At 42.2% G+C, this 25851-nt stretch overlaps 1 protein-coding gene across 1 annotated transcript in view; it reads right to left on the bottom strand.

Moving 5' to 3' along the window:
- LOC145404407 (ionotropic receptor 21a-like) overlaps positions 1 to 25851 on the bottom strand; it is a 171746-nt gene that overhangs the window by 26885 nt on the left and 119010 nt on the right. Inside the window, exons 9-10 of the mRNA XM_080275922.1 lie at positions 22195 to 22306; positions 19162 to 19337 (exon numbers count right to left, since the gene is read on the bottom strand). Of these exons, the coding sequence (XP_080132048.1) occupies positions 19162 to 19337; positions 22195 to 22306 (288 nt within the window). The remainder of the gene's footprint in view (positions 1 to 19161; positions 19338 to 22194; positions 22307 to 25851) is intronic.

Below are 25851 nucleotides of genomic sequence, written 5' to 3'. Positions count from 1 at the left end.
CTTGGAAGTGGAACAGCAGACATTGGTTCGCCAAGCTATGCCTTCAGTGTTGTAAGCCTTTCCTTTAATATCTGGGACTTTCTGTTTTTGTGCCTTATTGTAGTTTCGTATAGTGTCTGCAGTAACGTTTGTAGTGTCTGTAAAGTCTGTGGTGTTTGCAATACCTATACTGTCTGTAGTGTCCGTGTAGTAATGTATGCTGTGTCTGTTGAACTTAAGCCCCTCTTCAGATGCCTGCGACCTTGTTTTTTTCGTCTCACCTAATCCCAGAATTTGTATCTAAACTGTTGTAGTGTCTCCAGTAGTGCCTATAGCATCGTAAGTCTTTGTGTGTGTGTGTGTGTGTGTGTGTGTGTGTGTGTGTGTGTGTGTCTGTGTGTGTGTGTGTGTGTCTGTATTGTTTGTAGTTTGTAGTAATGCCTGTAGTGTTTGTAAAGTGTGTAAAAACGCCTGTAGTGTTTATTGTGTGTAGTAATGCCTGTAGTGTTTGGAATATGTGAAGTAATGCCTGTAGTGTTTGTAGTATGTATGATAATGTATGCAATGTTTGTAGTGTGTGGAATAATGTTAGTAGTATGCGACGTAAAGTCCATAGTGTTTGTAGTGGCTGTAAAATGTCTGTAGTGATTGTAGTGGCTATAATAATGTCTGTGGTGATTGCAGTGGCTGTAATAATGTCTGTAGTGTTTGTAGTGGTTGTAATAATGTTTGTAGTGTTTGTAGTGGTTTAATAATGTCTGTAGTGTTTGTAGTGGCTGTAATAATGTCTGTAGTGTTTGTAATGGCTGTAATAATGTCTGTAGTGTTTGTAGTGGCTGTAATAATGTCTGTAGTGTTTGTAGTGGCTGTAATAATGTCTGTAGTGTTTGTAGTGGCTGTAATAATGTCTGTAGTGTTTGTAGTGGCTGTAATTATGTCTGTAGTGTTTGTAGTGGCTGTAATAATGTCTGTAGTGTTTGTAGTGGGTTTGTGATGTTTGTTGAGTTTGTAATAATGTTTGTTGTGTTTGTAGTGGCTGTAATAATGTCTGTAGTGTTTGTAGTGGCTGTAATAATGTCTGGAGTGTTTGTAATGTGTATAATCATGTCGGTGGTGTCTGCAGTGTCCGCAGTAATGTCTGCAGTGTTTTAAATGGGTAGTTTCGTAAGCCTTCTTTTGATACTGGAACTTTGTTGTTTCTCTTTCCACGTTACCACAGAATCTGACAAAGGATGTAGGGGTTCACTGCCCTGTTACATGTTCTTGTTTTTAAAGTGGGATGGGGGCGGCAGTGCTAAGTGTTTTTCTGACTATAACGGGGCTTTTTTTTATAACTTTCTTTCTGGATCCACGATTTCTTGGAAATTGGTATGGTGTAGGTTGGTGGAGTCAAGTGTTTCCTTTGTGGTGTGTGTGTGTGTGTGTGTGTGTGTGTGTGTGTGTGTGTGTGTGTGTGTGTGTGTGTGTGTGTGTGTGTGTGTGTGTGTGTGTGTGTGTGTGTGTGTGTGTGTGTGTGTGTGTGTGTGTGTGTGTGTGTGTGTGTGTGTGTGTGTGTGTGTGTGTGTGTGTGTGTGTGTGTGTGTGTGTGTGTGTGTGTGTGTGTGTGTGTGTGTGTGTGTGTGTGTGTGTGTGTGTGTGTGTGTGTGTGTGTGTGTGTGTGTGTGTGTGTGTGTGTGTGTGTGTGTGTGTGTGTGTGTGTGTGTGTGTGTGTGTGTGTGTGTGTGTGTGTGTGTGTGTGTGTGTGTGTGTGTGTGTGTGTGTGTGTGTGTGTGTGTGTGTGTGTGTGTGTGTGTGTGTGTGTGTGTGTGTGTGTGTGTGTGTGTGTGTGTGTGTGTGTGTGTGTGTGTGTGTGTGTGTGTGTGTGTGTGTGTGTGTGTGTGTGTGTGTGTGTGTGTGTGTGTGTGTGTGTGTGTGTGTGTGTGTGTGTGTGTGTGTGTGTGTGTGTGTGTGTGTGTGTGTGTGTGTGTGTGTGTGTGTGTGTGTGTGTGTGTGTGTGTGTGTGTGTGTGTGTGTGTGTGTGTGTGTGTGTGTGTGTGTGTGTGTGTGTGTGTGTGTGTGTGTGTGTGTGTGTGTGTGTGTGTGTGTGTGTGTGTGTGTGTGTGTGTGTGTGATTACAGTCGGTGATTTTTTGTTAACGTTCTTATCGTTTTTTGCCCTTTGTTTCAAACGTAACAGGTTCGCATTTTTTTTTTTTTTTTCGGGGAAGGGGGTATAGATAGGATGAAGTTCTTTTTTTCTATTTTTTTCTGAGTCAGCGATTTCTTGTTATGATGTTTCTCACCATTATCAAATCTCACAATTACTAAAGCTAAAAAGAGTTTTTCGCATATTCTCTTAAATTTCTTGTTTCGGCGCGGGTGTTTGAACGAGGTTTTTCATCCCCCCCCCCACACTTTTTCTCTATGCCTTTTTCTTTTTCATTACGGGTCCTTCATGTGTTGGTGAAGGTTCCTCTCCATTACAAAATCTCTGTTACCACAGCTGTAGGAGAGAGGGAAGTGACAGACATTCACTGCTATACTGTATATTTCTTTTACGAAGGTTAAGAATGCTGGTGAAGTTAATGTGCTTGATTTCTCGATTAGTGGTGTCTCTCCGATATATAAGTACACATTTCACAAGCGCTGAACAGGAGTTCTGTGTGTGTGTGTGTGTGTGTGTGTGTGTGTGTGTGTGTGTGTGTGTGTGTGTGTGTGTGTGTGTGTATTTTATGCTGATATTCTCTTTCCTTAATATTTTTCACATTCGGGTGGGTTATTTCTGGATTAAGGGTGTTTCTCCCCTCTCTGCTCGTCGCCGCTAGCCCCCGCTCCCCCTCGAGCACCCCCCCTCCCATTATCCGGTCCTCTCTTCTCGGGGTGGGATGTTTGTGGCCCCATTATCTCCTCCTTGTGGCCTTTCTGGTTCCAAGGGTTCTTTTCGCCTGCGGAGGCTGATGTAACCTTTCTCACTTCCATTCATTTGTTTTTTTCTATTCTCTTTGTTATGGGTCATCTGATTTTTTTTTTTTTAGGGGGGATGGAAAATTCGTGGTTGTTTTCGTTTTTTTATTCGTCCTTAGTGTTTAGATGACTGAGTTCTCCGTCCACCGGCTTCCTTATTTCCGGATTACCCTTAAGTCATCTATCTATCTATCTATCTATTGCCAGACGCCTCAATCCCGTTTGGGGTGGCCACAAACAAAATCGCCTCCAAGTCGCCCTGTCCCCCGCCATTTCACTCCCCTGCTCCCAACTCACAGCCCCCTCTCTCATATACCTCTCCACCCCATCTCTCCATCTCATCCTCGGCCTCCCCCTCCCTCTTTCCCCCTCCACCTCACTCACATACACTCTCTTCGTCAGTCTTTGACCCTCCATCCTCTCCACATGGCCAAACCACCTCAGTGTGTTCCTCATAACGCTTCCTATCACATCCACATCAACACCACAACGCTCCTTTATATCCTCATTCGTCAGCCTGTCTCTCCATGTGACTCCACAGGCTCCTCTTAAATAACTCATTTCCACGGCTCTCACTCTTGACTTGTGTCCTTCCAACAACGTCCAAGCTTCACTTCCGTACGTTAGAGTTGGTATCACAATACTGTCATGTAGTAACTTTTTCACTTCCATGCTCACTTCCCTGTTTCTTATCACTGCTTTCAAAGAAGTCATACTGGTGTTATTTCTTACGCAACTCTTTCACATCGGGCGCTTTGTTTCGCTACCGATTATTTTCCTTTCCCTTTCAAGCGCTACTGCTTCGATTCGTTTCCTTTTTTTTTTTTTTTTTTCAAGATGCTGATGCAATATTCTTTGTTTTTACGAGGGAGACGGAAGGCCATGGTATTTTTTGTCATTTTTCATGGGTAGCTCTGTGATGATATGGATTTCTGGCAATATCTTGTTATGGGTTGCCTGTGTTATCATTTTTAAAGACACTTATTCTGTACTGCTTTTATTTATTTATTTTTTTATTATAAGATGTAATTTTTTGCACACCCTTTTTCCATTGCCATCATCGTTGTCTTGTGAATTTGGGGATGCTTCTTGTAATGGGCTGCTTTGTATATCTAAAAAACAAAAAGTCTTTGGTCGGTACAGAGTCGCTTCGTGTTCACTACGCCCTGAAATGCTATGGTATACATTATCAAAAGTAATGCTCAGGAGAGAATCGGATAACTTAATGACCAATATAGCCTATGGTGTCTGAAGAATATTAATCTACTTTTCACGCGCTTGTGCATGGAATAATCCAGGGTGACCCGTAAATGGCACACTACTAAAAATTCGCGTGACAGTATCTTATGAGTTGATGGGACAGCTGAGTCAGCTAGTGTAGGTGTAGTTGTTGCAGTGTGAGTTGGAAATGAATAATTGACACAGGGATGATACTGATAACGTTGACTGAGCCGTCCACACAACACGCGAGATATAGCACGGCGAAGTGGAAATGGAGCGTTATGTCTGGGCCGCCTTCTAATTTCAACTGGTAAGACTGAAAATCAAAATCGATATAGCGCATCCTCAAAAAAAAAAAAAAAAAAAAAAAAAAAAAAAAATTACTAACGTGGACTAGTTTCAAACGACATTTTGCAATATACTTCGTATGTAGGCTACTGTCATTTTTTCCCCCACGCGCAATTCGCACCGATACGTTTTGGACAGAGTGTGGCTTTCCAATTTCCATTTTTTTTTCTTTTTTGGCCGCTCGGTACGTCTGTGATTTTCTGGTATTTGTTCGTTATGTTCCCCAATATTACTCTCTACTTGTTCTCTAGTATTACCCCTTTTTTCCGATGCTTATGTACTTCCACTTTTTGTGTGGGTTATCAGCAGGAAATTATTTTTTAAACGTGTTCTCACGTGATGGTTTGTTTGGTACTTTTATATATTTTTTTCCTTTTGGCTGATACTGATTCGAGCGTTTTCCGCCAAGATATGATGAAGCAGCAACCATTTTTCTTTTTTTTCTTACTTTTTTTTAAACATCTGCTGGGTCTTAGGAATTTCAGGCAATCTTTCGCTATGGACTGTCTTGTTATGATACATGTCCCACTGGTCAGCAATGCTTGGATTCTTTAGGTCTTATATCACTATTTTGTACTTCCCCACTGCCTTCTCCTGCTGCTTTAACTTATTTTTTGCACCTTTATGCCTGGTGGTCTAATGGTTAGAACGCCCCAGTTAGAATGACGGCCTTGAAACACGAGTAGGATTGATTCCAGTGACGTGACTGCAGAATTTTCGATTATGTATACCGTCAAGTGAAGTAAGATCTATTTTGAAATATACTCTGCAACGGTGCCTTTGCCTCGGTCCCGCATGTTATGTACTTATTCAATAATTTATTTATTTTTGTACCACGACATCGTAATTCGTAGTTCACAGATGGTATGGCTCCCGGCCGTATTCTAGGTGGTATAGGGGACTTCGTTGTATATTTCCCTAAGTGACTTCATTTAGCGTAATACACGTTAACATTCCCTTATACTTTATTTGTGTTGTTTAAATATATATCCAGAGTTTGCATCAAGGGCATACAAAAAGATACTTAGGTGTAATGTGCGGGGTAAAAATAGCTAAGGCGGGGACGTTACGATATCTCCAAAGCTCTTTAGAAAAGGGTCCTACAATTCTACTTCCCCAGCAGCGGACGACCTGAGGATTTTTGCTCAGCAGACGAAAAACTCTAAAAGGCGAAAAATTATTCTGGCTGCCTTTGTTGTTATTCAGGGATAAAAATTCCTGGCTTATTGGTCCTTAGTCAATCGTATAATCCCTACTCTACATATCATCGCCTCCAGCCCTCTCCTCTGTTGGCTGTTTGGCTGTGACGTACGAACTTTGTGTTTTGTGCCGCCTAGTATCATTTTATTATATCAGATGAATCCCTGGCATAAAAAAAGGGTGAAGAATTTCTTGATTAACGTTCTGGGTGAGAATTAACAACTCTTTTATTCCAAGTTACGTCAGACGATTTCATTTGGCTTCTGTCAACACACCGCAGCCCATAATATACAAGAACTACAAAACAGTAATTTCCAGCAGACGTGGAGATCATTTAGGCAAAAATCTCTCTCTCTCTCTCTCTCTCTCTCTCTCTCTCTCTCTCTCTCTCTCCATTAAGAATGGGCCGAGCAGTGGCAGGTTGGGGCATAATATTTCAAGTGGCTTTGAAAATTTTGCAGCACGTCTTTAATGATGTGTTATGTCCATTTCATTTCAATACTCTCGTGTATTTACTGATGCAAACTATGCTAATATTATACCAATGTAAATAATACACATGCAAAGGTTAAAGTACACATATGCAAAATGAATCGCTAAGGAATAGGTGCTACTCAGGATACGGAGCACCTAACACGAAAAATGACCAATGAAACAGGATAAGGAACACCTCAAGAAAACAGTTAAATACTCAACCCTTTCAAGACAATGGTGCAATTTTCATTTCATATCGCCAGACGATTTTTCCTTAGCTTTTGAGGGACCGTTTTGAGTGGAGTGTTATGGAGATCGTTTCCAACCCTTCACAGTGAAAAGTTTCTCAGTGCTGAATAAAACCGTCTGGAGAGAGCAAGAATTAATTTTAAAAAGGCGTCATCATGTCATCGTACTGAAGGGTTAAGAACATGTCGTCATCAGCATCATCATCATCTCGGTCGCGCTCGCTGGAATTCCCACGAGGCCACCGATATTGTTAACTAATCATTTCGTGTTCTAGACAGATATAGCGGCCTCTTCTATTCCACGTAAGGCCAGCAAATTTTATTTAGGTAAAATATACTTCAGGTGAGAGAATCATAGAATATGTGAGTTATTACTCTTGTACCATTAGCCCTTTCACGATCGGGACAACTCTAGCAGTCTACTTCAGCTTGGGCCAGGCTAGTTTATTCAGTTGAGTGAGTCATAGGAGTCTGAGACAAAGCATCCAACCCTCTAACCTCTTGGCTACATCACGTTCGAGGCAGTGAGAAGTTCCCCCCACTAACATACTTTTTTTTGTTCGCTAAAAAAAATTCGTTAGTGCAACCCGGGGAGTCCCATCGATTTTTTCCCCTTCAGTCAGAGGACACCTATCGTATTTTTTCTTGTTACTATCTAACAATTATATCCAACTTAATAATGACCTCTGTTGGTGAATGGGTTAATGAAGGCTCTGTCTAAAACCTGCAGTTCCAAAAGTCTCCTTCAAACTAAATATAATTGTCGTCTATAGATAACAGGTTTAAAATATAATGAGATCAGACTGAACAGATTAATATTTACAAATAATAAGGTATCGAAGGGTGAAAGCCCTGCAAAACGTATCTTTTCATAAAGCTGACCAAAGAGAAAGCCAAAATGTATAAACTCCATGCATTTCCTAGTCTCTATTCATATTGTGGTCAAAAGACTGCCGGTCACAGGCAATGGGATAGACACATTTGGAAAGATCTATCTATCTATCTATCTATTGCCAGACGCCATAATCCCGTACGGGGTGGCCATTTGACTTTAAGTTATTTATTTTATGGGGAGGGGCACTAACCCTCCACCAACCCACTTGTTGACACATAGGGAGCACGTATAGTTTGGTTATATGGTTACCACCTAGCGTTGTAAATGGTTTCTTGGCTTACAGGAAACCATTTGGCTTGTCAATCAATGTAAAGCCACCTGAAAGGGAAAGAAGAGTAATAAAAAGTGACAGGAAAGGTGGGAGAAATAGAAAGAGAGGACAGACACAGAAAAAGAATGATAATGGTGAAGGAAGAAATAGGCAGAACTACATCAAGTGAGTGGATGATGGTCGCCACCACCTCCCACTAATCTGGAAAGATACTTTCAGAATTCACCAGTCGCGTACATTAGAGAACCGGTTAGAGAAAAGATGAGATTTTGTGGCCAGGCGATTGATGAGTGGCCCGGAATAGGAAGGAATGCAGACTTAAACAGAGAGGCAACGCTCGCCAGCAAATGCATGACTTTTCTCAAGTTTGTTTCTGGTAGACTATCTTTTCACAGGATAAACATGACCAGTTGAGTTCGCTCCGCACCGTAACATCGTTTGATGCCATATGAAAAGCTTGCCTTTTATTAGGATGGTTGTTGTGGCGACTGATAAATTCTGCGTCCGTCTTTTAGTGGCTCAGTGCCTTTTTCTTTTTTTTTTTTTTTAGCTATGCTATCGTATTAAAACCCAAAATCGAAAACCTGAGAAAGCTGTCACGAAATACCTGGCCGAGGTACAATATATGCATGGTAAATTTCAAGCCAACTGGCTTAGAAAAAAATTTGTAAGAACGTGGCAATTACGAACCTCGGTACGAAGAATCCGAACGCCAAGACGAGACGAAACAAAACCTTTTCCTCCGGGAAATGTAAATATTTACGCTCATATGCTACAAGGTATCCATCACTATGCCCTTCAGGCATTCGGGTCGGTATATACACACACACACACACACACACACACACACACACACACACACACACACACACACACACGCACGCACACACGCACACACGCACGCGCACACGCGCACACGCGCACACGCGCACACGCGCACACGCGCACACACGCGCACACACACACACACACACACACACACACACACACACACACACACACACACACACACACACACACACACACACACACACACACGTGTGCGTGCGTCCGTGCACGCCCATACCCTTCAACACAGCCATCAGTCCCGGCGCTGTGAGTCAGGCTCCACGTGTCGGATCCCGGCCATCTCCAAAACTTTCACTTCCAACACGTCCAAACTTCTGAGGCATCACCTTACAAAAGATGTGGGAACTTGCGATGAGTTTTAGGTCCGGATTCCAAATGCCATAGCAGGCCTTGTAGTAGGTCAGCGATTTATTTAATGTATCTTTAAATTCTCTTTTACACAGGAGACTTCGTAGCACCTCTTCCTTGGCAATTTATTTTGTACGGTATATCTATCGTTCTGTCGTTCTCTAGTGCGTTGGTTGTATCATGCTGATGTTAACAATATTTACACCAATTACATACAAGATGATACTGCAGTTTAATGTTCAGAATAAGTCACCAAGGAAAACATGCTAAGAAATCTCCAAACCCAATTAGAATACATGCGCCACATCACTGTTAGTTCAGAAAAGTAAACGGGTACGAGGGTACGAAAAAAATTAACCCTTTCAGTACCAGGACGTCACTTATAATTAATATATTATAGCTACTGCTATTTTTGCTGCTTTGGCCTGGGGGTCATCCAAAACTGAACCCTGTGAACTAAAGGCGTGAGGTGTCCCTTCTGTAATTCACCATCTTCCTTTCGGGGAATAGGGAAGTTGTGGAGGGTCATTAACCAGCCAGTGTAGCCGTCTGGATTAATGGGAGCCGCCTAATGAAAACGCTCTTCTAATGTACTAAAATATGGTTTGAACCTTTCCTTGCGGGTGGAGTATGGTACCAAAACAGTATCGCACACCTGTTGACTGATGGTTGTGAAAATGAGCGAGTTTTTCAGACGCACATGAACCTATTAACAATAAGCCTTAAAAAAATACAGCACCCACTTTGTGACGATTTAGGCGATTCCCAGTCCTGATAATTACCAAAGTCAATAATTGCACTTATATTTACAGTTTGCCTCATATAACACAATGCTTCGACCGTGTTTCAGAATAATACGTGCGGTAAGATGGCCGATATTTGCTTGGTTTACTGTACTTGGGTATTTTATTTAGGCTAACACAAGGGGACTATCAGATGCTTCTAAAACTACCCTAAGTTACCCCTTCCCTGATGCTGATACACCTAGGAATATACTTAAACTAACACAGTGGGTTAAAATCTCTCTCTCCTTCAATATTGAGAGAGAGAGAGAGAGAGAGAGAGAGAGAGAGAGAGAGACTTAAACAAAGGCTGTCTCAAAAAAAAAAAAAAAAAACGCTTCTTCCGTAATGTCTAGAAAAGCTGTATATCCTGAATGTATGGTGTATTTTTTTTTTTTTTTTTTTTACGTGTCTGACTCGGGGTAAAAGTATCAGGGCCTATTTCCTGGGGGCAGTGACCTATCCCAAGGCCCAGTAGTCCTCCAACATCTCCACATGTCACCACTTCGGCGCTAACACCCACCATCCATATTGAATACATGCTAGGACTGTCTCATATGGGATTGATGTATTGGTATTAGCGGGGGTATTCTTACGACATGTCGGCGGGCCATCTGGTAGATCAGGAAAGTCTGCTTTTAGGAAATTCAGATCCTTAAACTGTTCCCGGCCCCAGCCGGAATTCGATCCTGGGTCCATTAGGACTGCAGGTCGCCTCTCGACCGATTCAGCCACCGCCTCCCCTATGGATGACAAAACCTCCAAAATACACACGAAAGCAACTATAATACAATAACTTTCCCATAATCTGAATGATAAGCATTTGACAACAGGAACAATTAAGTACAGAAGACGTCATCGTTTTGAACAGCTTGATAGATTGTTTCTAGTATTTTCAGCAGGATAAGTTTATTGAGTGCTGTGGGGAAGGTATATGGAAGAATTATTCTACTGAAAGTAAGAGATATCAGAAGTCCTAGTGAGTGATGAACAGGCTGGCTTTAGGAGTGGCAGAGGATGTGTGGATCAAATATTTGCGGTAAGACAGATAGTGGAGAATGCTTGCGAGAAGGACCATAAGGTGTTTATGGTATTCATGGATCTGGAAAAACCATACGACAAAGCAGACAGAGAAGGACTGTGGAAGGTTTTGCGCATGTACGGTGTAGATGGTAAGCTGACAGGTGCCGTCAAGAGTTCTTATGATGGTAGTTAAGCATGTGTTTGGGTAAATGGGAATCTAAGTGAAATGTTCCCGATCAGTGTGGGCATGCTACAAGGTTGTGTGATGTCTCCATGGCTGTTCAATATATATATGGATGGGGTGATGAGAGAAGTAAAAGCACGAGCAATAGAGAGAGGGATGGCGTTGGTAATGAATGGTGATGTATCGAATATATCTAATTTATTGTATGCTGATGATACAGTACTACTTGCAAATACAGGACAAGAACTTGGTAGACCAGTGCATTGTTTTGCTAATGTTTGTGAGCGTCGTGCCTTGAGGGTAAATATAGAAACGAGTTAAGTGATGGTTATTGGGAGAGAAGGTGAATCTCAGTGTGATGTTATGGTGAATGGAGACAGACTGGAATTGGTAAGAGAGATCAAATACCTGGGTAAAGTGATAGAATAGAGAGGAAAATGTGCAAAAGAAGTGGAAAGTAGAGTGACACAAGGAAGGAAGGTAGCTGGTGCTATGAAGGCCTTGATAAGAAACAGAGGCTAAAGTGTTGCAGCTGCACGAGGCTTACATAAAGGAGTGTTAGTGCCAACTTTAACATATGGATGTGAGATTCTGGTGTGGCATGAAAATGGAAAGTCAAGAGTAAGAGCTGTGGAGATGGGACTGCTGAGGAATGTATGTGGAGTACAGAGAGTGGACAGGATATGAAATAATGCGATTCATAAGAGACGTGGAGTGAGGAAGTCTGTGGACACCAGACTTGAAGAGAGTGTATGGTCATACAGAGAGCATGGATAACAATAGAGTGGTGAAAAGGGTATATCTGAGCGAATTTAAAGGAGGAAGGAGGCGAGATAGGCCAAAGAGAAGGTGGAAACATATGGTGAATGAGTGTGTGAGGAAGAGAGATTTGGAAGTCGAAGTGGGTAGGGGACTGTCAAGAGATCGAGCTGGCTAGATGAATGCTGTGAGAAGTGCATGATCGGGATTTTTACTGTGACAGCGTCCGGATTGACTCCACGGGATACATGTATATGAGGCTACAGCATGTGGTAAATGTTTTTGGCGTATCAGATAGAGCCAGGACTCCAGGAGTTTAAATGATGAGTGAATGGAAGCGTGGCTCATTGGACTTGGCTGACTTAGGCTGTGTGGACGTGCTACTCCTCACCCTCCCCTAGGGTGGGGAAGGAGGTCCGGATGATGATGATGATAATGATGATGATGATGATGATGATGATAATGACGATGATGATGATGATGATGATGATGATGATGATCATCATCATCATCATCATCATCATCATACTAATAATAATAATAATAATAATAATAATAAATAATAATAATAATAATAATAATAATAATAATAATAATAATGATGATGATGATGATGATGATGATAACGATGATAATAATAATGCGTATGGTATTCAGCTTGAAACACATACTTAGTGAAACTAGTGATCCCTGATACAACAAACAGTATTGTCCTTGGAAGAAGTATGACACTGCACCACCACACATCGGCACCAAGTGGGAAGAATGAGACCCTAACACCTCTTCCTAAGAGATTTATTGTGCATAATATTCTTCAGTTTTCTATTTTGCGTCATTTAAATCGCTCAAATACCACCGTACACATCATAAATAACATACACATTGATATCAACTAACCGTATCCAAAAACAAATAACTATGGAAGAGGTGCTAGGGAGCTTCCTTAACCGACATGAATACGGACCCTGAGTGACGTATCGTACATGGCATTGGAGACATCGTAAATTCGTAGCACCTATTCCTTTGCGACTTATTTTGCATACTACACTTCTGCATTCGCATGCTACCCATACCGTTGTACTAGTTTGCAATCGTATCATGAGAAAGAATAATGAGGTGTATTGAGCATAATAAATCGCTAAGGAAGATGTGCTACGAAGCCGGCCATGTCACTTATACTACGGGCCTATATAACTGTGATTAATGGAGCAGTGTGATGCGGCGCCTCAGTATGCCACATCGCCTGCTGAGTCACTCATGAATTTTACATCCATACACCCATCATCCAAACATTTATTAGCCGATCAGAAGCGTAAGGTCCCTGGGCTTGTCTGTCTAAGCCAAGAACTTTATGGAAGCGACTAGCCACTTTTCCCTGAGTGGCATTATGGAAGCAATACCCCACCCAAAACGCAGATTTAAACTGTTTTGGGCCATAACCAGCTGAGGCGTCTTAACCCATTAAACAACCTGATGTCCGTTTGAAAGTTATGTGGCTAACACGCTATCCAGTAAATAGTTCTCTGGATAACAGGAAACATTTGTCGACACTAAGTGTAAACGTAAATTGGATGAGTAAATGGTGGGTGTCCCCACATACCGCAAGATACTGAGATGATCAGACTGTGCAAAATGAAAACTAATAAGCAGAACAACACCAGTATGCTAGTCCAACTAAAGGCTATTAATTTATTCAGCTGAGAATGAGTCCTGGGAACCAGACAATGTTATCACCACAACCCCCTTGTGGTTGGGACAGCTACAGTGCTCTGTTACACCTACAGTAAAAAATATTTATTGAGTAGAAAATGCCTATAGCAGTCTGAGTGTTGACTGTAGAACGACACACCAACAGAAAATCTTCCATATAGATCCATTCAAGTCCCTATTACTGGATACGTGCTTACATTAACAGGATAAATTCATGCGAACATGTGCAAGCAAATTTAGAAAGTAGCAAAGCAATTTACTCTGCTCCAACGACAAACTGTTAACAAGAGCCCTGCTTCTATACCAGTAAGGAGTAAGGGAGAGTCAGGGAAGAAGGTAATACACTCCCTGTAAGAGATGGGACAGACAAGCCTCTTTTACGGCCTTCAAAAGTTTCCATTAGGCCCCGGCGACCATAAAAAGGGACGGGAATTTGCATTTTTATGTTTTCTATTCCGAGCCCGAAGGTTATAAGACGTCCCAAGTAGACCCCCCCCCCCACAACTCCTACATTCCCCAGCCCCTCCTCCTTTCCTAGATTCCCGTTCCTCCCCGCCATCACCCCCCCCCCTACCCTCCCAGATCCCTGTTCTCCCCTGCCATCTCTCCTTTCCTAGCCTCTCATCGCTCCCTCCTCCCTTCCCATCGCCCCCCTCCCCTACCATCGCCCCTCTCCTCCCCTACCATCACCCCCTCCTCCCCTCCCATAACTTCCCTCCTTCCCTAACATCCCCCTCTCCTCCCTTGCTGCCGCGAGTCCTAATATGCATATGTTGCCACTTTATTTTCCGTATAATTTTTCCACCACCACCCCCTTTTTTTTTTTTTTTTTTTTTTTAACTAGACAGCCGGACTAACTATTTGACGAGTATAGGAAGCGTAACCAACAAATATCACTATTACACTTCTTTCATCACAACTTGGCCGAGATGTTCGTCCTTTTGCAGCTTATTTCACGTCGCTCAGTGGCAGAAAAAGTCAGTACAACAGTTCTGCATCCTTTCCACACCACCTCTTCGTGATTACCACCATATTGTGTCATTAATCTACTGCTGCAAGTCAGCATTTAAGATGGAGAAGGCAATCTTCGGCAAAAAAAAAAAAAAAGTAATTAACTACACGCTTTGCTTTCCTATCCTGGCCTTCCTGTTACCGACATTATTTCAAAACAAGAAGTGTATGCTAACATGCCCTTTCTTTTTCTCTGCTAGTGACCTCATTAAAGTCAAAAGAGATGCCTTTACTTTTCTCATTATTTCACCAGTGCGTAAATATATGTAAGTTTTAATTATTCTGTCCTCTCCTTGTTTTTAATTAGTGGCTCATATTATGATGTGATAAAACACTTGAAACAAAATGGACTACTGTTTAATTTTTCGCATTGCATGTTTACCACCTACATTATCTTGCTTTACTATTGTCTTCCCAGGAATTTTTTGTATTACTCTTTTTATTAACTACCAAACCAAATGGCATCCTTCATGAACCACCAGTACACACCCCTCAGAAAGTATCCTGCCCAGGGAGACACGAGCACACCTAGCCAGACTACAGTTAGGCCACCACTCTTCCCAGCTATAATATTATCACAAAATGCAACTTACAAACAATCCACTATGTCCATTGTCCACACTGTAACTAAACTCCTCAACGCAAAACACACTCACCACACGCACCCTCCTGCCATAACTCAAACAGTCCTTCAATATGACCTTAACAAAAGAACTCTGGGTATGAACGGCTGAAGTGGATAGTTTCCTGCAGTCCACTAGGTTCCTAACAAGAAAAGCCTGGAGTCGCAATAACAGTAACAACAACTAACTCTTTCTTTTATTCGGACCCTCTTCTACTGTTATCACTAAGATAACGATTGTTGATAAGGAAACAGGATCCCTCTTCCATCTCTTCCGACTTAATTAGTGACTTCATTAACGTCTAATGATACCTTAATGAATCGTTACTAGAACCAAATGAGTTAACTATTATGCTATCAATATTTAGGCCTACAATTGCGCACTACAGATTCCCTTCTTAGCCAAACATTTATGATTTTCACATACAGTATTATGCAAAGTGTGTTGGGTTTCGCAGATCGCATAAGGCGGTTTCGAGAGTCGTTGATCACTGTCCCACTATTTATCGTAATAGAGTGGAGCTATCATCATCATCATCATCATCACCGTCATAATCATCATCATCATCATCATCATCATCCTCCAAACTGTAGGATGAGGTGAGAAAGAATCCAGGAAGCCAGGAAAAAAATTATAAAATAAGAATTTAACAAAAGACTGCCCAAATGAAAGGGCCACACTCCCATTCACTCACCATTCAGATCCACGGAATCCTTACATCACAAGCATGAACATCCACACTTACTTACGCACTTTCTGCAACCTATCCGTTAGAAGAAGTGGAAGTATATGTCCAAAACTGTATAACTGTATATGTTTAAATTGTCCCTATTTTCGCAATTCTTTTTCCCTTTCCAATAAATGACTAAGTTAACGTAAAAGAATGAGCTGTTAGGTAAAATATTAGCAAAAATATAGGGGTCTCAGTTTATGTACAGGGATTATTCTTTTTTACATTGTCATTTATCGTTTTATTTCGCCCTTCCTACTACTAAAATATATGTAAAACAAGAAGCGGAGCCAAGGCACAGCAAACCCGTCTCCGGCAGTCATTACAGTGCTGACTTATAAACACAACAGGATATCTAGTCAGAGATGTCACATACTAAATTTGGAGTAAATCAGGTGAAAATTAACGATTTTATGCCTATTTCAAATTTTAGGCTCGACCCACCTGACAATGACCCCCTACAGCTAACTGGGGGGTGACCCCCCTGGTGTAATGAGGCATGATATAGGATGCAGATTTGAAAGAGTTACACCTTTAGGTTTTGGTTTCATGTCGATATGACGAATTTAAAAGGAATTATGGTGTAAAAAAAGATTTTTACCCGTCCCCGTTTTTTTTTTTTTTTTTTACATTTTTGGGCCTACAGCATGGGCCTTGGCCTAACATTTAAACAGGTGATTAGGAGGTCATAGCCCATCATCCCTGTAACTTCAGTCAAAATCGCACCAGTAGTTTTCGCGTAAAGTTATTAACAGACAGACAGACAGACAGACAGACAGACAAACAAAGAAACAGACAAACCAAGTGAAAACAACATCCGTCCCCTAGCCCCTCCGGGGTTGGGATGGGTAACAAGAGAGATATGCTAATCTGGCCATTCCTCCAGTTTAATCCTTTCACTGCAATGATGTCTACTCTTTTCTTAGTATCTCCAGATGATCTTGTTCAGCACAGATGTCTTTCAGAACTTGGGTGATAGATACAGTCTTCGTTAACCCATTGAATAAAAGTTTTTCCTTCGATCAAAAAAATCGCCTGGTAGTTGCAAGAATCTACCAGGCAGGTGGTCTGTAAATGTCGATGCAATAGAAACTAGCTTGGTGGTATTTTCTGTACTGTGGGGACGGCTTTATCTGCTGGTGTGGGTCTGGGTGTGGCAATAGGTGTCAGAATAGAATAGACGATGCTGGGTAGGCTTTGATAAAACCAAGCTGTCCCAAAAACACGAGAAATCGCCCAGAGGAGTGGAAAAGGAACATAATATTTGGATCACTCTGTATGGGACATCACTGCTTTGAAGGGTTTAATCAGTGGCTCATTTAAACCCTTCACTAAAATTATATCTATTTCAGAAATTCCTGCTGCTGGCCGAAGATATTATTCAACTATTCAGCTAAAGACAGACCATGTGGTGAAGTGGTTAATGGTTGCTGTTTCTTAGGCAGCATCCACGCCAAATGCTTGCTGAAGCGGGAGGGTGCTGACTGGAGTATTGCAGCACTGTAATTTATATAACTATACAAGTGGCCCCACTAGACGCTGGCGGGTGCGGGTGAGAACTTCCATTGGTTATGCTGATACAGAACTCCCACCGCACCAGCAAACATTTGGTATGGACATGGCCTTACCCATCAACAAGGAGACGTTCCCCTAAATTAAGTAGTCTGTGTCATTCGAAAAAAATAAAATAAATAAAAGAAAGCCATCATATCGCTCATGGAAGAAGACACATAGGGAAGATCTGTAGTTATCCATTTTATCTAGGATATGATTTTCATCCTTTTCCAACATATTACCTGTTGCTCAATGGCAGATGAAGACAATACTACGGCTCAACACCCATTCCAGAGAACTTCTTGACTAGCGCCATATATTAGTGTTAAGCCCGTGTTCCATATTCCAGTTCATCTTCGAGAACGGACCCAATCACCACGATCCTACCCCCGAGGTATGATCCTGGTGAAATGCCATGATCATACCTCAAACGATAGGCCTAAATGGCCACTTCATGACACAGTCACGTTAGTGCTAAGACACACAAAGACACTGCTACGACATCCCACGACACCCTACGGAAGCGTCACGTTATCCTGACGACACACTACAATCATCCCTCAGTTAAAAAATAATGGTCACTTTGACTCCACGCCACGCTAAGTCATCGCTACGACAAGCTACGACAAGCTACGACATGCTACGGAACCGCTAAGTTACGGCTAAATCACAGCTAAAATAATCAGGACATATGACGTAGCATGTCGTAAGTTCTCGCAGCGTGTTTTAGGTATAACTTTGCAAGTCATAGGTATAACTTCGTGCGTCGTAGCGGGTCTTGGGGATTCGATCCCCAAGTTATTGCTACGACACGTCGTCACATCTACCGACAACTACGACAACTTACGACAAGCTAAGACACGCTAAGACATGCTAAGTCACAGCCAAAACAAATGACGTTACCATCACATGTCACGTTCTTCTCCTTGTCGGCACCCATGCCGACAATTCTTGAACATTCCCAAAATTGTCGTAGCGCGCAAAGAACCGCGACGAATGACCAAGTTCTCCATGTCAGCACTACATCATCGCTAAGTCACGCCACGTTACTCATGAAGACATGCGGCGACACACGAAGACATGAAGATCGTGGCGTGTCGTGGGAAAATTCCTGACAGTGAGACATAGGCTTTAATATCTATATACAGTTCGACAGTAGGGAAGGAGAGATGGGAATTTTACGCCAAATACAAGTCAACAGGTTATAGTTGGTTAGGATCTTGAAAAGGCAGAGATTTTGGAGGTGTCCTTAAAAATAATATAACTATAGGCGGTTTGTTTTCATCTGACGGAACTGGGTCACTATCACAACCTGAATACTAAGTCATGGTTGCGTGATATTCGAGAAACCTTCACTATGAGACAGGGATCAATCTCCTTGGTTGCTAGTCAAAATTATTCTCCAACCTGACTACACTTGGTCACCAAATACTCTGAATGGGGGTAATGGATCTATGGCCGGCAAAAACAACTCGATTACAGAATGATGCTAAGTAAACACAGTATTTTCGGTTTTATTACTGGTCTAACGAGATTTGATGTACGCAGGTAATATTATTCGCCCTAATGAGTCATAACCAATTAATTTCATGGATGTGACTGCGTGTAATGAGGCCAGCGCTATTCAGGAGCATATTTATTTCATCAACAAATATTCACCATGGATATTAACCTCTTCTTTTAATCACTTTTAATTGTTCATAAGTATAATATAATGTGCTTTATAATCTCTTGTGGTAATTCCAACGGCGATGCGACAAGATGTATGCATCACCATCATTTACTTCACCGATATGCACGCAAAATCAAGGCCATTATCATCATCATCATCATCACTAACTGATAAAAAACTAACTCATTATCATCAATAACATTATCAATCACAGCCTATATTAATTTTACACACACACACACACACACACACACACACACACACACACACACACATACAAAATCATAAATTCATCACTACATCTTCATCGAAATGAATAACCGAACCACAGTCTTTACCTGTCAAAGATGTGTTTATACGGTGATCCTTTCCTAAAGACCCAGCCCACGTAGTTAGGGTACAGCTTCTCCTCGACAGCATACGACCCCCTGCTCCTCCTGCGACTGATGAAGAGGAACTGCGAGTATTCTGTGGCCTCGAGCACCCCTGCACCCTGGTCGTACGCCGCCAGCACCTGTTTAACCAAGACGAGGATTAATTTAGTTGATATGCTCGTTATATTCTAAGGTGGTCTTAGGTCACCACCTCTCCATCTCAAATACTTGGCTTGTGACAAGAGATTAAGATCAGAAAAGGATGCTAGTAACGAAAAGGTGCTATGGAGAGGATGTACGATGGGTCACTAAAGTATCGGTGCACAGAGGGTCCGATGCCTAACGAAAACATTTGAACAACTGCGTACATTACCAACGTCTCATTGTGTTTGAACAATGTTTATTTAAACATAACATTTGATGTATGTTTGCAAGAGGATACTGCCAGTTGGCGATATATGACACCTCCCGATATCAGGGTTACCAACGTCTGGTAAGTAGTGACCTTCGTTCTGTGGTCCAAAATGGTTTTCGCATATTGTACACAGATAATTTTGTGACCCATAGTACAACAGTAGTATAGTCTTCTTCTGCCACTGACCTACAAAAGGACAAAGATCTGGGACATAGTAGTAGGAAACACCTATAACAGTAGTAGTTGCATCCCCAGGTTCATCTAAGAATGAGCCCAAAGTTACACATCTTACGCAATTAACCAGCTTCCTTTCGGGGAGGGAATTCAGGGACATTCATATAACCGTGTACTTCCACCGCCTTATTATATCGGTACCATCAGATGCAGGCGTCTCTCACCAGTACCACTTGGGTTGATGGCAGAGTACTGTATATACCTTACATCATGGACAAGCACATCCCAATTTTTGCATGGTGTGAGGATGGATAAGCCAGCGTTACTGATGTCTACCCTGCAAGATGGTGTAGATTAAGAATTTGCACGTGATGGCACTGCATAGTCTGGGTGGAGTTGAGCAGCTGGGGCGTCCACCCAGGAGCCAAACCTCCGAATATTTCTCTGTATCTCGCCGTGGTAAAAAACCCTGGCCCCACCCTGACGAGGCGCCATCTACCACAAGGGGGCTCCCGGATCCTTGTACGGTGCAAATAATCTACTGTACCTGTAGGACGACCTCACTAACGCAGTTGCTCACTTGTTGTCGAGGGGTCTACTCAGCCACAAAGACAGGGGTTAAGCAACAACATCAACAACATCAATCATGCATCATTTTTTGGTTCACATAACCGTGTGTGTGTGTGTGTGTGTGTGTGTGTGTGTGTGTGTGTGTGTGTGTGTGTGTGTGTGTGTGTGTGTGTGTGTGTGTGTGTGTGTGTGTGTGTGTGTGTGTGTGTGTGTGTGTGTGTGTGTGTGTGTGTGTGTGTGTGTGTGTGTGTGTGTGTGTGTGTGTGTGTGTGTGTGTGTGTGTGTGTGTGTGTGTGTGTGTGTGTGTGTGTGTGTGTGTGTGTGTGTGTGTGTGTGTGTGTGTGTGTGTGTGTGTGTGTGTGTGTGTGTGTGTGTGTGTGTGTGTGTGTGTGTGTGTGTGGTTAATGTCCACTCACTACATACTTATTAGATTTTATTTCTTTTCACCAGACACAACTAGGCTACCTCCACAACTTGAAACACTAAGTTGTGGCTGCTAGAAATTCGATATGCCTTAGTTATAATACAATGGGATCTCCTTGTTCAGTGGTTAAATTGACTCTCGAATCTAATTACGCTGGTCATCAACTAAGCTAAATGGGGTTAGGGATCTTCATTAGCTTACAGTAAACGTGATAAAGCTAGGTAGATAGTTGGGTACGCAGATAGCAGTTAGAGGAAACCAAACACACAATATGATAAGTATAAAGTAAGTTTGATGGTAAAGATAAGGGAAAATAAAGGTGATGATAATGGTAAGGCATACCTGTAATATATATCGAAATAATATGCAGTACACTTATCGATTCTACATTTCAATCCAATGACGTTCATCGAAACTGACTTTTTCTGGGAGTTTTCTTTAACACGAGGAAGACTTTACTCAACTCGGAAAAGACCCTCTTTCTGAAGGAGCTGATAATGATTTAGGTTTGATGATGACTGATGACTGGTGGATGACGAAGGTGATATGATGACTGTTAAGCCAACCACAGGATTTAGCGACAACTGAGGGAAAGAACACAGTTGAAAGAAGGCACACTGAGTTTATTTAAGAGGCAAGTGAATGTGGATAGAAATTACTCATGAATACAGTGAAATATAAACTGGCTTTGAATAACTTCCTAATTAATGAGGATTTTACTTGACACTTATTATCCCTCACATCAAATTAATGCTTGGACAATTCAGTACATAGGCTTGCATACCATAGAGGACGAGTCTATAGCTAGATGTTGGGTATTTCATGTGATGCCCTTAAGTGTTTGGGACTTTGAGTGTGTAGGTGTTAGCTGGAACTACAGCTGCAGATAACAATACCGTTTCACTTTTAGTCGAAGAAATATGGAACCCATGCATGATATTCTGAAAAGTTTGTGTGTGTCGAAGATCACGTAACTGGCTTTCAAAAGTCATTGCTTACTGTCTCGCTACTCATCATTATGGAGATCACTATTTATGTCCGCAACTGTACCTTCACTGGAGTACCGTCTTCGAAAAGGTGAAGTACTGGGGAATGTCTGCGGGTGTTGGGGCCTTCCTGCACCATTCAAATGATGATGGTGATGATGATGATGGTTATGATGATGATGATGATGACGACGAAAACGAAGAGGATGACAACAGAATAAAATACAAATTTAAGAAATGTCTGGGTCCGTCTAGGCAGGAGATAAAGAACTGAATACAGAATTAAGCACACATCAGTTACAGAAAAATTATTCATCACAGTAGTTACAAAAAATACACGAGACATCAGTTACAGAATGAAATACAGAATTGAGCAGTTATAAAATAAACTTCAAGATACAGACCGATGTTCACAAGATCCGTCTCACCTGGTCGTAGTCCGGTAGCAGTGATAGTCGTGACCCGAGACGCCTCAGCACGGGCTCCTTAGATGACCACAGGTAGCCCGGCACGAAGTTACCGTAGTCCAGCATGTGTAGCCTGGCGGAGCAGGACGGGGGTTAGAAATACGGGTCTGAGAAGGGACAGAGGACGACAAGGGGTGAGAAGGGAGAAGAGAAGTGGTGAACATGGGTTAAGAGAAGGAGTATGAGACGGGGTGTGAAAGCATAAGAGGAGGAGTGAGAAAGGGTGTGAGAAGGGTTAAGGAATGGGTGGGAAAAGGTGAGAGAGGGATAAGAATAGTTGAGAAAGAGTAAGAGAAGCAGGTGAGAAGGGGTAAGAGAAGGAGGTATGAAGAGGTGTGAAAAGGGGTAAAATAAGGGATACGAGAAAAGGTAAGGGAGTAAGAGAGTGAGAGAAGTGAGAGAGGGTAAAAAGGGCAAGACAAATGACAGGAGATTGAGAGAAGGGCGGAGGGTGGATAAGAGATGGACAAAGTAGTGAAAGGGGATGAAAGAAAGGGAGTGGGCCGGTGAAAGGTGAGAAGGCGTGATGATGCGTAAAAGAGATGAGAGAAAGGGAAACGAAAGAGGATGGAAGAATGAAACTGGAGAAGGAAAGCAAGCAGTACCAAATCTCATGGAGAGAAAGTAGGGGGAGGAGAGAAGGAAGAACAGTGATCTAGGGAAAGGGGAGACGGGAAAGAAGAAACAGGAAAGGATGGGGGGGGAGAAAGAGGGGTGATATGCGAGGGACACAGCTATGACAGAGAAGATGAGGGATGGAGAGGGGGGGCGGGTAAGAGGAGAGGATGGGGGTATGCTGGGGAACACCGAGAGGTGGTATAGGGAAAGAGGAAAATGATGGGGAGCGAGGAGAGGATGGGAGGATGAAGTGGAATGAGTAAGGGGAGAGTATGAGGGAAGCAATGGATGATATGGGGGAAGGGAAGAGAGGAGAATGATTGGAGAAAAGCGGGGAGAGGTAAAATAGGATAAATGAGGATTGATTGAGTTAATAACGTGCTTGGCTGCTTGGCTGTCGAATGACCGTGTAATACTTAAATAAACAAGTTAAATGGTACGGGACTTTTCAAATACAAATAAAATAACAAAACACGATAAAAATAAAAATACATTTAAACCTCATCCATTTTAAAACAATAATAACGAATTTCAAAAATCCTCAGACCTTTCAGAAATATTGAAAAGAGGATAGCATGGTGAAAAGGAGAAGGCAATGATGTGCAGGAAGGGGATGATGTGGGAAAGGGGGAAGAATGGGGATGGAAGAAGGAGAGGAGTGGATAGAGGAAGGATGAGATGAAAAGAGGACAGGACAGGTGATGACAGACGAGAAAAAGGATGTTGGGCGAATGAGAAGGGAGAGGGAATGATATGGAGGAGACAGGAGGGAGGGGATCTAAAGGAACAGGGAGGAGAGAATAGGGGGAACGATTCCTGATAGGTCTCCATATTATTATCGACACGGATTGATCTTTCTGGTACTATGCCGCACTGAAAGCGGAATCGGGCATTCACTTTCCGGTAAAATTCGCAGTTTTGGGTGGAAATGTCAGAGCATTATATGCTACACAATGAGAATTTTCACGAAGGAAGCATGGTCAACTATGAACAATATATATGAAAAAAAAAAAAAATGCATTCGTATATAAAAAATAAAAAGGGGGAGTAAGTTAAAACAAATCTCTATAGGAAGAGAGTGGCACAGGGTTGCAAGAGCGGCCAGAGGGTTGAGGGTTGATGGGGAGGGAGAAGGGGAGAGGGGAAGTGGGTTGATAGGAAGTGGAAAGGTGGTGAGAGGGAGGAAGAGGGGTGGTGAAAGGGAGGAAGAGGGGTGGTGAAATGGAGGAAGTGGGGGAGAGCAGAAAGAGAAAAGAGGGGAGAGCTGAAATGGATATGGAGTGTGTGAGTTGCAAGAGGGAGGGGGGTGAGAGAGTGAGACGATGATAGGGGAGCACAGTACGTGTATCCCAAATAACCAAAAACAACTAGCACAAAGATTCCGTAGTGTACTCATGTGCTGTCTGGTGGAGGGAAGGGGGCGAAGAAGGAAGAGGGATGGAAAAAGGTAGAGGGAGAATGGTAGAGAGGTGAGGGAAGATAACTGATAGAGGAGAGGGAGAGAGGATGAAATGAGGTGTAATGGGGGAAGAACGTAAAAGGAGAGGAGAAAGGGGGCAGGGAGCAGGGGGAAGGGAAACGGAGGATATTATTTAGAGAGAGTACTGGGAAGTGAAAGAGGAGGGAAAGGGACCTGAGGATAAGAGCGAAAACAGAAGAAGATGGAAAGAAGGAAGAAAGAGTAGAGTAAGCATGAAAGTTAAGGATGAAAGCAACAGAGAGAGGAAGAGAACCTGAGATGAAAGAAATGGAAGAGTGACGAAAGAGTTGAGCAGGAGAAATGAAGATAAAAGGCGAAGGAAACTTAGGATGAAAGGTATGGAAGAAAAATGAAAAAGGAAATGAGAGACGATTATATACTCTAAATATCTCAGGAATAATGTTATAAAAGAAAGTTCTCTCTGATATTACCCTGTTAGAGACGTAGGGGCCCGAGAGCCCAGAGCACTTAAAGGAAAATCAGATGACCAAACTAAAATTTTTGATGGCATATCGTGATCAAAACGCCTCCAGTCACCTCTTGGAAATCGAACTTATGAAAGATTTTCATTCCGAATGGTGTGTTCTAATCACCAAACCACAACTAGTGCGATAAGGTAGTGTTATTTAGATAAACCTGTCTTAGAAGCTATACCTGCTTTACTCGAACTTGGCCTAAAAATGTTATCCCATCACCAGGAATGGTGAGTTGTAGCAATATACTGACAGGATACTATGATGCCAGTCACGAGGAACTGCTATGATAAGGTTGTCGAGCCACTGTATTGTTTTATTCTGCCACCGAACTACGTGAAATAAGCTTAAGAATGTCAAAATCTGTGCCAAAATAACGTAAAGGAGTTTAGTCGCATCTTTCACTTACCACTTCAAATAAGAAAAGAGAAGGCTTGATTAAGGAAAGTATTCACCTGACAACCCGACACATATCCCTTCAGTATGATGGCTCCACATCTTGGTTTGCTATTCCTACTATCTGACTGTCTTCTTCAGGTCAGAAGTCTCTTAGAAGTGGCAAGGTTTGGTAAAGGTTATGTCCAACCCCTCCAATCTAAAAATCTCTTATATGCTATACTGTCAGGACAGTAAAACATCATAACACACTACATAATAGCTAGTGACATAATATGTTGTTAATAGGTAATATAGAGGTTTGAAGAAAGACGTGCCTAAGCTCGAGAGAGCTCGAGGAAACAGCAGTGCACATTCTAGCTAGGGAATTTCGCACACAGCACAGTATGACGCCAGATGGGAAACTCCACAATTGTGGAAAGTTCCTTACACACACGAGCCCTCACACATGACCCAACCAGTCGTATACAGGGGAAATTGGGGAGACAGTGCAGAACGGGACGTGATAAAAGATTTACATTGGAAAAGGCAGGAATAAAGGGCACGGAGTTAGCTAGCATAAACCGCTCTCACCTTGGTACTGCTCTTGTCATGATAACTTCCTCTTGAGGATAAAACTGCAATCAAACCCCAGACTCATCTTTATCTTTC

The sequence above is a fragment of the Coenobita brevimanus genome, chromosome 63 (genome assembly GCF_032717465.1).
Source record: "Coenobita brevimanus isolate Jiangsu-jjx chromosome 63, ASM3271746v2, whole genome shotgun sequence".
Lineage (NCBI taxonomy): Eukaryota > Metazoa > Arthropoda > Malacostraca > Decapoda > Coenobitidae > Coenobita > Coenobita brevimanus.
Note: the sequence above shows the minus strand (reverse complement) of the source record. Positions and strands in the feature narration are given on the sequence as shown.